Below are 12,142 nucleotides of genomic sequence, written 5' to 3' on the forward strand. Positions count from 1 at the left end.
TTGTAGACTTGAGATTTTTTATGCTTGGCTACAATCTTGTGTCTGACCTCCACAGATAATTTTCTGGTTCTCTTTCTTTTCTCCATGCTCATTGCAGTATACACAGTGACACAAAACAGGAGAATACGTCCTTTTCTCTAGTCAAACTGGTTGAATGAGTGATTTTCATATTGCAGGCACGACATGTGAGTTCAATTCCAAAGTAAAGGAGAATCACCTGCATGAAATCAAATTACTTCTAACTACTTTTGAAGGTGCCATTTTATGATTTCTTTGAGGAATAAGCGAACATTTAGTAAATTATTCCGATGTTTTTGTTTTGTTCAAATGAAACCAAAGACATACATATGTGGATACCAACATTTCAACACAACAGTTTTCAACGGTTTTCTGGAAGAAATTGGGCAGAATTTGCAAGGGTGACAATATTTTTTCTAGATACTCTTTGCCTGGTCCAGTCAGTGTGCCCCCTCTGCAAAATACCATCGACAGATCTTTTTATAAATAATTATGATAAAACGTGGGATAAAAATGAAGAAATAACAAACCTGAGGGGGCACCTGCCCTTGTGCCCCCTATGGACATGACGTCACTAACTGTAATGACCATGTCCCTCATCCAGAACACCACAGCACACCACTAGAGATGGCTCTCTCAAGGTGATGTGATTTAAAAGGAATCCAAACTCCACTGCCGTTGTGCCTTTGACCAAGGCACTTAACCCCAAAATTGCTCCAACTGCACTGCACTACTGCTGACCCTGTTCCACATTGGTGTGTGTCTGCTGGTTAATTAAGGAAGAGAACGAATCTCTGTTTCTAACCAAATGGAAAATAAAGTATCTATACTCTTACACTTAACTGCTGTTCATCTTGAATAATTTGACAATACCTCTGATTTACAGTTCGAGACAGACTATCGAAAATTGCACAGGGAAATAAACGGTTAATAGCACATGTTGTCCCGAGGTTCAGGACTGCGAAGTCAGGCGCTTCTGAATCTAGCTGACGCCAGTGGAAGAGACCGACAGGAGAAGCGCGCTCTTGTAGACTACAGAAACCTCGCGGGAAAAGCAGATAATTCGTCCATTTACGGTTAATTCCGGATGCCTGTCTGAAGATGAAGGTGAGTGTTTCAAAAGAAATCTGTCATCATGTCTTTCTGTTACAAGGGTATTATTTGTCATAGATAGTGAAAGTAGCTTTATAAGTAAACGAATGACAGGTAACAAACCGAAGAGCTCAGCCTTCACCGTCGCCATATCCATTTCTGTTTGTGTTGCTAAGCAATAGCGCTGAATCCGTCTCTGGTACTGGTATCCTACTTTCGCAAACTGGTAGCCTACTTTTTGACTGTTTCGTTATTCAGTTGTTATTTTGTTCAAAGAAACATCACACAGCCTGGGTATAGTATAAATATTGTAGTGAACTCAAACCAAAATGCAATGAGGAGTAAAATTATTATATGTAATTTAGATATGTTATTCACTTTGAGCCTGGCAGAATGTCTTAATGTTTTTGGATAATTGATATGCTAGATTGAATGACATAGGGCAATTCCAAGGTAATGCTGAGACTTAGATTTTTCACTTTACAATGTAGGCTATGTCAAACAAAAAAAAACTATGATTGCAAAGTTAAAGAAACCATACAACTCTATGCACAATGGACTAGTTTTATTAATTACCACTGAACATTTTACCAAAGCACATTTACTTGAACAGTGCAGATGCAAAGTTTGTAAAAATAATGAAGATTTGTGCTGTTTGTTCCGTCATTCCATTACCAAACCTTTCATCTGCACTGCAAGAGCATTGTGAAGACTGCATACAGGAGCAGGGCATTTCTCTCTCAACCCAATGAAGTCAAGCAAGTTGCTGTTTCAGTATTGTCTGTGAATGCTTGAGGAGAACTCGGCATTGAGAACTGCTCAGCATTTGACACTGTCATTGGTGTGGAGTGGGTAAGATTCCAGGGATTAAGGCTTGCTGATGTGCTCTGCAATCTTGCCCTCCTGGCACTGCCCTGACCTTGCAACTGCTGTTTTTTTTTTTTTTTTTTTTTTGCAGTGTCTAGGTTACTCGGGACCATGGAGCTGAGCAAACACAAGATGATGATTACCGTCACCACAGTCACATGCATAAAGAAGACAGTTCTGGCCAAGAAGAGAACAAACACAGACATAGACCCTAATGCTTAGTGAGGAAAGGTGCCGTATTGCCCTGTAATGTACTGAGACTCAGCCAGCTACTGAGGTAGCATCTACGAATGCCATCTCAGGCCTGTGACACAGAGAAATTCCATTATTCATCTGAAGGAAGGAGAATTGTGAGTCAGAATGGAAGACAAAAGAGAACTGTCACTCTGTAAATCTCTCAGCCAGTAAACTCACTGGGACGTTTTTATTTTTTCTCTAATTTTCTGTATTTTGTCTTTAAAATGACAGTTTAAGTCGCAAAGACCTTTTGACTTTGTATTTTCTGCTGCTGTGTTTGAAGGACGTCCTGCTGGGATCTGAGTTCAAGCCTGGGGTGTAATTGAAAAGGGAGTGCATCTAAGGCTGAGCCCTGTTCATTGTATTTTTTTTACCCACCCCCTTATCTCAGCTGTCAAGAGGGAGGATTCTCTTACAAGTTACCCGCAGCCACAGAGACAGTGGTGGGAAAAGAGGGTGGGAGGAAGATAAAGGAGGAAAAGGAGGGGTGAAAGGAACATTGAGCTGAGTGTGAGGGAGTGTGTACACACAACCCAGAGACTGAGTGACTCCTGTAACCAAGGACAAAGGTAGCAACACACAACGTCACTCTCGCCCACTGAACATCCTAAAGAAAGGGGAGGCGAGCACTCAGACTCTGAATCAACAGTCTCCCATTATTCAGTGCTGAGCCCCTGGGGTTGGAGTGATTGCCCTGAAGTGCTGAAGTCTGGGCACATCTTGGCCACATCCAGAGTGGACTGCACTGAACAGAAGCCTGGTGGGTGGATGGAGTTAAATTCTCTTGCCAGCGTTTACTGTTCTCTTATTTCAGTGGTATAATTGCATTGCTTTCTTTAACTGACCCATATTTGCATCTGTTTGACCAGCGAGGACTGAGGAGTAGACTGAGAGGGGTGTTCAGTGTGTGTCAAGGTGGAGCTGGAGGAGGCGTGGAGGAGTAACCCAAGGCAGCGAGGACAAAGGTACCAACCATGGGAAAATCAAACAGCAAGCTCAAGCAGGAGGTGGTGGAGGAACTCACCAGGAAGACCTACTGTGAGTGTCCTTTTTTTAATGTTCTATCTTTTTTAAACTGGACTGAGATAGGATGTGGATTGTATAAAATGCAAATATTTTATGTTGGGAGAACAAAATCATTGTAAAATGGATGAATAAATAACCTATACATAATACATGCCTATTTCATAACTATGTAACAGCATTAAAACAGCACTATAAGAGCACTGAACCAAGTCTGATTTAGTGCTGGTGAATTTTCTAGTGCATTTTATGATGAGCAATATTGAATAAAATACTAAATGTGTACCTCACATGACCTGGTTTCCATGCAGCCTGTATAAGATATATAGGCTTCTGTTTCTCTTAATCCTCAGAAACAACAGCACAAATTAAAGGCCCAATGCAGCCGTTTTATATCAATATTAAATAATGTCTGGGTAACAATTAAGTACCTTTCTGTAATAGATATATATTAACATTGGCAAAAACTGCTTTTTTAAAACTATTTTTCAAGCAAGAATTTTGCTATGACTGTCTGGGAGTGGTCTACGTGGGGAGGGAAAACTGAAAACTAGCTGTTATTGGCAGAGAGGTTTGGAACCGCATGGTGATGTCACCATGGAAACTCCAGCCCATGCAAACCTGCTGATTAGAAGGTCCTGTGTAGATTGTATTTTTAACAAGCAACTATCAGGAAATAACACTGATCACATTTTTCACACTTTTACAGTATTTTGTTTCATCAGCTGTTACAATATGATAAAAAACATAGGAAAACCTATTTTACTGCCATAGGCCTTTAACTGTCATCTCCTCTGTGGATATAGCCTAGGCTTCATATTTTTGGCTTGCATAAATATTTCTATGGTGTCACAAATTGTGATTAGTTCAGGTCTTTGGAAACAGTCCACTGGGAAGGAGAGATATATGAATATGCAGATGGAGTTAAGACTTTGGATCAGCAATCAAGCTGGTGGTGGTTTGCCAAAAGTTAGCAAATATTTGCTTAATGGAGCCTTCATACATTGCCATTAGTGTATGCACATTTAGGCAAAGGTCTTCAAGTAGCAGGCAAAATAACACTATTTTCATTGTGTGCAATAGGTCACTTAGTCTAAGTCAGGCAAAGTGGACTGGAGGCATTTGCATCAATAACAAGGTAATCACAATTATGTTAATTAGCATCTCTAAGAATGAACATATCCACATACAGTTGAAGTCAGAAGTTTACATACACCTTAGCCAAATACATTTAAACTCAGTTTTTCACAATTCCTGACATTTAATCCTAGTAAAAATGTCCCATCTTAGGTCAGTTAGGCTCACCACTTTATTTTAAGAATGTGAAATGTCAGAATAGTAGTAGAGAGAATTATTTATTTCAGCTTTTATTCCTTTCATCACATTCCCAGTGGGTCAGAAGTTTACATACAAATGTTCTATAGGGTTGAGGTCAGGACTTTTGATGGCCATCCAAATACCTTGACTTTGTTGTCCTTAAGCCATTTTGCCACAACTTTGGAAGTATGCTTGGGGTCATTGTCTATTTGTGAGACCCATTTACGACCAAGCTTTAACTTCCTGACTGATGTATTGAGATGTTGCTTCAATATATCCACATAATTTTCCTTCCTCATGATGCCATCTATTTTGTGAAGTGTACCAGTCCCTCCTGCAGCAAAGCACCCCCACAACATGATGCTGCCACCCCGTGCATCACGGTTGGGATTGTGTTCTTTGGCTCGCAAGCTTCCCCCTTTTTCCTCCAAACATAAAAATGGTCATTATGGCCAAACAGTTCTATTTTTGTTTCATCAGACCAGATGACATTTCTCCAAAAAGTACAATCTTTGTCCCCATGTGCAGTTGCAAACTGTAGTCTGGCTTTTTTATGGTGGTTTTGGAGCAGTGGCTTCTTCCTTGCTGAGCGGCCTTTCAGGTTATGTTGATATAGGACTCGTTTTTACTGTGGATATAGATACTTTTGTACCTGTTTCCTCCAGCATCTTCACAAGGTCCTTTGCTGTTGTTCTGGGATTGATTTGAACTTTTCGCACCAAAGGACGTTCATCTCTAGGAGACAGAATGCGTCTCCTTCGTGAGCGGTATGACGGCTGCGTGGTCCCATGGTGTTTATACTTGCGTACTATTATTTGTACAGATGAACGTGGTACCTTCAGGCGTTTGGAAATTACTCCCAAGAATGAACCAGAGTTGTGGAGGTCTACAATTTATTTTCTGAAGTCTTGGCTGATTTCTTTTGATTTTACCATGATGTCAAGCAAAGAGGCACTGAGTCTGAAGGTTGGCCTTGAAATACATCCACAGCTACACCTACAATTGACTCAAATTATGTCAATTAGCCTATCAGAAGCTTCTAAAGCCATGACATAATTTTCTGGAATTTTCCAAGCTGTTTAAAGGCACAGTCAACTTAGTGTATGTAAACTTCTGACCCACTGGAATTGTGATACAGTGAATTACAAGTGAAATAATCTTGTCTGTAAACAATTGTTGGAAAAACTACTTGTGTCATGCACAAAGTAGATGTCCTAACCGACTTGCCAAAACTATAGTTTGTTAACAAGAAATTTGTGGAGTGGTTTAAAATTTTGTTTTAATGACTCCAACATAAGTGTATGTATACTTCCGACTTCAACTTTAGCCATTTAAATGAAGCAGTCCATTTTGCAAATAATTATTGCTTTTTGTTCCTTCAGCATTTAGAAGACAAGAGTTGAAATATTACATTTGTGCACACAGTATTGAGTCTAGTGGTGTGGTGGGTAGCTTGTAGCATTGCATGCCAGTTGTTGGGTGGGAGTGGACAGCCAATGGCTGCCTAATGACAGTTCTGGCTTCACCACAACACAACCAGGGAAGGCTGCTGTGGCAGGAGATTGAAGTGCTGGGGAAGATTGGGCTTCGTGCTGGGATGGGCTGTTTGCTGCTCTCCTTTATCCAGCTCTCTCTTTTCTGTTTTCTCTCTCTCTCTCTCCCTCCACATCCCCTAATTGCCCTATTTGAGCAGGGAATGGAACAGTATAATTAGGATCTCATCTCCTTAGCTTTGCACAGAGGGGCACCCAGCCTTTTCTCCCAGCATGTCCACTCCCTTACCCCACTCGTCTAATTTAGACCCCTTTTCATTTCTCCCCTCATTCCATCTCCTTTTCTTTCTGATTCTTCTTCTCCCTCTCCTATTGAGAGGCTTAAATATTATTCCTCTGACTTGTAAATCATATCCTTTCTTCCTTTCTCATTGGAAGTTGTTTTCAGTGATCAATTTTGAGCCCAGGAAGTTGTAGGGCTGTTTTCAGTGCCATAATAAAAGATTAAAAGAAGCTGGCTTACCCTACTGTCCTGTCCATGGCACACACCCAAATTAGAGGAGGAGCACCGTCTGTGCTTTAACAATTTCAGAATGCAGTTCTGGAGATTGTGTTTTTTGGTGCATCTAAGGTAATTTGACAGCCAGTGAAGTAAATCTCATAAGCAACGTTTTTACTCCTATTGCCAACCTCACTTTGATCCAATGTCAGGTTTGAGACATTCTCTTTTGACACTTCAAAGGAAAAAAAGCCTATCTATAAAAAAGCCTATCTATAATTATACCAGTCTTACACATTTGGTTGTGCGGGCAGAAAGCAGAGATACTTCCTCTGCTTTCCTACTTTTTCTATTAGCTATTTCAATTTGCCAATTTAACAAGCATTTAATATTGCATGTTATGGCTTAAAACATACCCATATTTAAATGTAGGGGGCCACAGTTTACTGTACCTAAACCTAAACAAGCCTAAATGATTTTCCAAATGACTGGTCTGATATCATATGGAAAGAGGAATCCCAGTCAAATAACCTGAGGATGTAATAGGTGTTCTTGTTAGCCGTCAGACTCAGCTCAGCGGTTGATACTGACAGAGTGCAAGCTGGATGTGAGTAGGCCTGCAGGGCAAGTGAGCTGCTAGCCCTGACCTCACTGCTCTCCTTCCTCCTCAAAGGCTGATTGTATTACTGCCCATTGCCTTTGACTGAGTTACATAATCAAACTTGATTAAATCTCAGCCATGGTGAATTGCCTAGATTTTTGGACGGCATTGACTTTTGAGGCCAATTTAATGGCTTGCCCGTCATTCATGAGATTGACTCTGTAATTTATGAATGTGTCACATGATAATTCACTGTGAAGCGCTGAGCAAAACAGGGATGTACAGTGAGGGAAAAAAGTATTTGATCCCCTGCTGATTTTGTATGTTTGCCCACTGACAAAGAAATGATCCGTCTATAATTTTAATGGTAGGTTTATTTGAACAGTGAGAGACAGAATAACAACAAATTCCAGAAAAACGCATGTCAAAAATGTTATAAATTGATTTGCCTTTTAATGAGGGAAATAAGTATTTGACCCCTCTGCAAAACATGACTTAGTACTTGGTGGCAAAACCCTTGTTGGAAATCACAGAGGTCAGACATTTCTTGTAGTTGGCCACCAGGTTTGCACACATCTCAGGAGGGATTTTGTCCCACTCATCTTTGCAGATCTTCTCCAAGTCAGTAAGGTTTCGAGGCTGACGTTTGGAAACTCGAACCATTAGCTCCCTCCACAGATGTTCAATGTGATTAAGGTCTGGAGACAGGCTAGGCCACTCCAGGAACTTAATGTGCTTATTCTTGAGCCACTCATTTGTTGCCTTGGCCGTGTGTTTTGGGTCATTCTCATGCTGGAATACCCATCCACGACCCATTTTCCATGCCCTGGCTGAGGGAATGAGGTTCTCACCCAAGATTTGATGGTACATGGCCCCGTCCATCATCCCTTTGATGCTGTGAAGTTGTCCTGTCGCCTTAGCAGAAAAACACCCCCAAAGCATAATGTTTCCACCTGAATGTTTGACGGTGGGGATGGTGTTCTTGGGGTCATAGGCAGCATTCCTCCTCCTCCAAACACGGCGAGTTGATTTGATGCCAAAGAGCTCCATTTTGGTCTCATATGACCACAACACTTTCACCCAGTTGTCCTCTGAATCATTCAGATGTTCATTGGCAAACTTCAGACGGGCATGTATATGTGCTTTCTTGAGCAGGGGGACCTTGCGGGCACTGCAGGATTTCAGTCCTTCACAGCGTAGTGTGTTACCAATTGTTTTCTTGGTGACTATGGTCCCAGCTGCCTTGAAATCATTGTTCTGGGCTGATTCCTCACCGTTCTCATGATCATTGCAACTCCATGAGGTGAGATCTTGCATGGAGCCCATGGACGAGGGAGAGTGACAGTTCTTTTGTGTTTCTTCCATTTGAGAATAATCACAGCGACCAAGCTGCTTGGCGATGGTCTTGTAGCCCATTCCAGCCTTGTGTAGGTCTACAATCTTGTCCCTGACATCCTTGGAGAGCTCTTTGGTCTTGGCCATGGTGGAGAGTTTGGAATCTGATTGATTGATTGCTTCTGTGGACAGGTGTCTTTTATACAGGTAACAAACTGAGATTAGGAGCACTCCCTTTAAGAGTGTGCTCCTAATCTCAGCTCGTCACCTGTATAAAAGACACCTGGGAGCCAGAAATCTTTCTGATTGAGAGGGGGTCATATACTTATTTTCCTCATTAAAATGCAAATCAATTTATAACATTTTTGACATGCGTTTTTCTGGATTTGTGTTGTTGTTATTCTGTCTCTCACTGTTCAAATAAACCTACAATTAAAATGATAGACTGATCATTTCTTTGTCAGTGGGCAAACGTACAAAATCAGCAGGGGATCAAATACTTTTTTCCCTCACTGTACATGTGGGCGTAGGGCGTAGGCTATACCCTCAGTGTAAATTGGTTGCATCATGTCTCTTCACTGTTCTTATACTAACTGCACCAGTCAGCTACAATACTGGACAATGATTCCAGGCTAATAAAAATATTGTGACTAGTCTGTTAAAACCTCCACGGGATTGGTGTCCCCCTTGCGGGACGGCTGAGCTAACGTGCACTAATGTGATTAGCATGACATTGTAAGGAACAAGAACATTTCCCAGGACATAGACATGTCTTATATGGGCAGAAAGATCAAATTTAGCATAGTTTTGTTTGATAAAATCTATTTTTATGTTCAAATGTAAGAACTGGGTTCTACAGTTTGAACCCCTGCTGTGTCTGCACATGTCTTTTCTGTAGGGAAGCTAATTAATCATCATTTATGACATTCCTGGGAATGTGTAAACATTTTTTTATTACCATGTCATTTTTGTTTGTTCTCTATAGTTATGTACTTGAAAATGTATCAATTAGGGCCTCCCGCTGGAGCAGTGGTCTAAGGCTATGGCTGTGCCACCAGAGACTCTGGGTTCGAGACACAGCTCTGTTGCAGCCAGCTGCAACCGGGAGGCTCATGGCGGTGCACAATTGGCCTAGTGTTGTCTGGGTTAGGGAGGGTTTGGCCAGCAGGGATATCCTTGTCTCATTGCGCACTAGTGACTCCTGTGGTGGGCTGGGTGCAGTGCACACTGACCAGGTATACAGTGTTTCATCTGACACATTGGTGCGGCTGGCTGCAGGGTTGGATGCGTGCTGTGTTAAGAAGCAGTGCGGCTTGGTTGGTTTGTGTTTCGGAGGACGCATGGCTCTTGACCTTCGCCTCTCCCGAGTCTGTGCGGGAGTTGTAACAACAACACAGTAACTACTAAACAATTGGATACCACGAAATTGGGGAGAAAGGGGGGGTACATTTTTTTTTTATAAGAAAATGTATCAATTCACTAATTCGGCACATTTGGGCAGACTGGATTCAACATTTTGAACAGTAATGCAATGCTGTTCATTGGATTAGTCTAATACTTTGTACATACACTACTGCCATCTAGTGACCAAAATCGAAATTATGCCTAGACTCCTGAATGTTGCATAGTGTTAGTGAGTGTTGCAAAGTGTTAGTGTTACATAGTTTGCCATTGAAAAACGACTGATCTCTATAGACGGGTTGGTTGTTTAGCCACAAAATGTGTGTACACAACTATGGAGCAAAACAGACAGGGTTGACTTAGATGGTTGACAACATGTATGCTATATTTCATCTCCAATGTTTATTGAAAACAAATACATTTTCACAATGAGCACTTGTTGTCTCTCAAATGCATTGTTACAGTTGTTGGTTAGCTAGCTAGTGAATTTTAGCCATATTAGCATTAGCATGAAATCAGTCAAAACACTTCAAAACAAGACATAGTATCAAGAACAAGATGAAATGAGCTGAAATTAGCCACTTACAATTCCCCACATGGCAGTTTATTGTAATTCTTTCTAGCAATCTGACCATCCAGAATCACAACTTCTTCCCAATGGAGGCACGCACATCGTTTTCATGACATTGTCAGCTAGCCCATCTCAGAGATTCAGTAAGTCAATATATCAGTGTGTCATTGTTAATCCCAAATTACTTGTACAATACAACAATTACTGATCTTAATGGGGTGGAAGGGTAGCCTAGTGGTTAGAGTGTTGGACTAGTAACCGGAAGGTTGCGAGTTCAAACCCCTGAGCTGACATGGTACAAATCTGTCGTTCTGCCCCTGAACAGGCAGTTAACCCACTGTTCCCAGGCTGTCATTGAAAATAAGAATTTGTTCTCAACTAACTTGCCTGGTGAAGTAAAAATAAAAAGTGACAAAAATAACCCTTAGTATAGATATATGTACTGTAATTACATGTGTGTATTTTAAAAAAAGTCAAAAGTGACCACATTTTATTTTTTTGGTATTTGAAGGAAACCAGATCAAAGTATTATGACCAAAGTATGAAAAATGACATGCTTCTACATTGATAACATTTGATCATAAAGTTACTGGTCCCCTCCCCCATGTCAAACACTTAGATTCATTATTGAGGGGACTAGGTGACATCACCTTTACTCTCATTTAAATACACCAATGGTAACATGATATTCTCTTACTTAATTGAAATAAGTACTGCCTTGTAATCAACATCGGAGAAAACGTGTTTCCAGAGGGGTGTGGTTTATATAGCTAGATAGCTACTCTACAGGTGCAAAAATTTGACTAGGATGTCAGCAAAACTCTATTAATCTTTGGCAAAGATACTTACAATAAGCTCCCTGCCAACTCAGCATGTCTTTTCAAACTTCCTGGTAGTTAGCCATGAGAGAAAAAGTACTTTTCAGAATGACTGTTCAGGACCTTCCGATTTAAGTAGTGGTCCGAGTAAATAAAGAAAGTTACCAACACAGCACATCCAAATTAAGGTTCTCATTACCGAAACTGACCTAAAAATGCTGTGGTAATGAGAAATTTGTGTTTCGATAATGTTACCTCCTAAACTCAATCTGCAAATAATAAAGACACATTATTATGAGTTAGTAAACAATTGACCACATCACTAAAGCCCATTCATGCCACCATGTTGGTAAGTTAATGGTTCTCTGACTTCTCTCTCAATTTTAGATTTTTTGCCATTTTGATAATGAGAAGGCCAAGTGGGGTAAAGGGGTTGTTTGAGAATAAGAACCTCATTCTGAAGGCATATATAAGTGAATAAATTAACTTGTGCTTAACATTTAACATTTACATTTAAGTCATTTAGCAGACGCTCTTATCCAGAGCGACTTACAACTTGTGTTATTCATTTTATTTAAAAACTGGTTGGAGTTTTTACGGGAACTTGAAAGTGTTGAGACACGTCCACAGACAGTGTTTTTATAAATATTATAGTTTAATGTAAACGTAAACTAGTATTCCATTTTTCTGATTTATGGAAAAATTAAAGCAACTTATTTTTTGTTTTATTCAAACAAGTTAGGTTTTTCTACAATGAAATTGTCACCAGATCTCAACCCAATTGAACACTTATGGGAGATTCTAGAGCGGTGCCTGAGACAGCGTTTTCCACCACCATCATCAACAAAACACCAAATTATGGAATTTTTC

The 12,142-nt window shown here is 40.5% G+C and overlaps 1 protein-coding gene across 2 annotated transcripts in view; it reads left to right on the forward strand.

Annotated features, from left to right (window-relative positions):
• The first annotated feature begins 983 nt into the window (after positions 1-983).
• LOC124036247 (neuronal calcium sensor 1-like) overlaps positions 984-12,142 on the forward strand; it is a 32,299-nt gene continuing 21,140 nt past the window's right edge. Inside the window, exons 1-3 of one of the 2 annotated variants that reach the window (XM_046350557.1) lie at positions 984-1,125; positions 2,069-2,974; positions 3,084-3,252. In XM_046350557.1, the coding sequence (XP_046206513.1) occupies positions 3,189-3,252 (64 nt within the window). In that variant the 5' untranslated portion in view covers positions 984-1,125; positions 2,069-2,974; positions 3,084-3,188. The remainder of the gene's footprint in view (positions 1,126-2,068; positions 2,975-3,083; positions 3,253-12,142) is intronic. The other variant, XM_046350558.1, reaches the window with a different exon arrangement.

This window comes from Oncorhynchus gorbuscha, linkage group LG05 (genome assembly GCF_021184085.1).
Source record: "Oncorhynchus gorbuscha isolate QuinsamMale2020 ecotype Even-year linkage group LG05, OgorEven_v1.0, whole genome shotgun sequence".
In the NCBI taxonomy this organism is placed as follows: domain Eukaryota; kingdom Metazoa; phylum Chordata; class Actinopteri; order Salmoniformes; family Salmonidae; genus Oncorhynchus; species Oncorhynchus gorbuscha.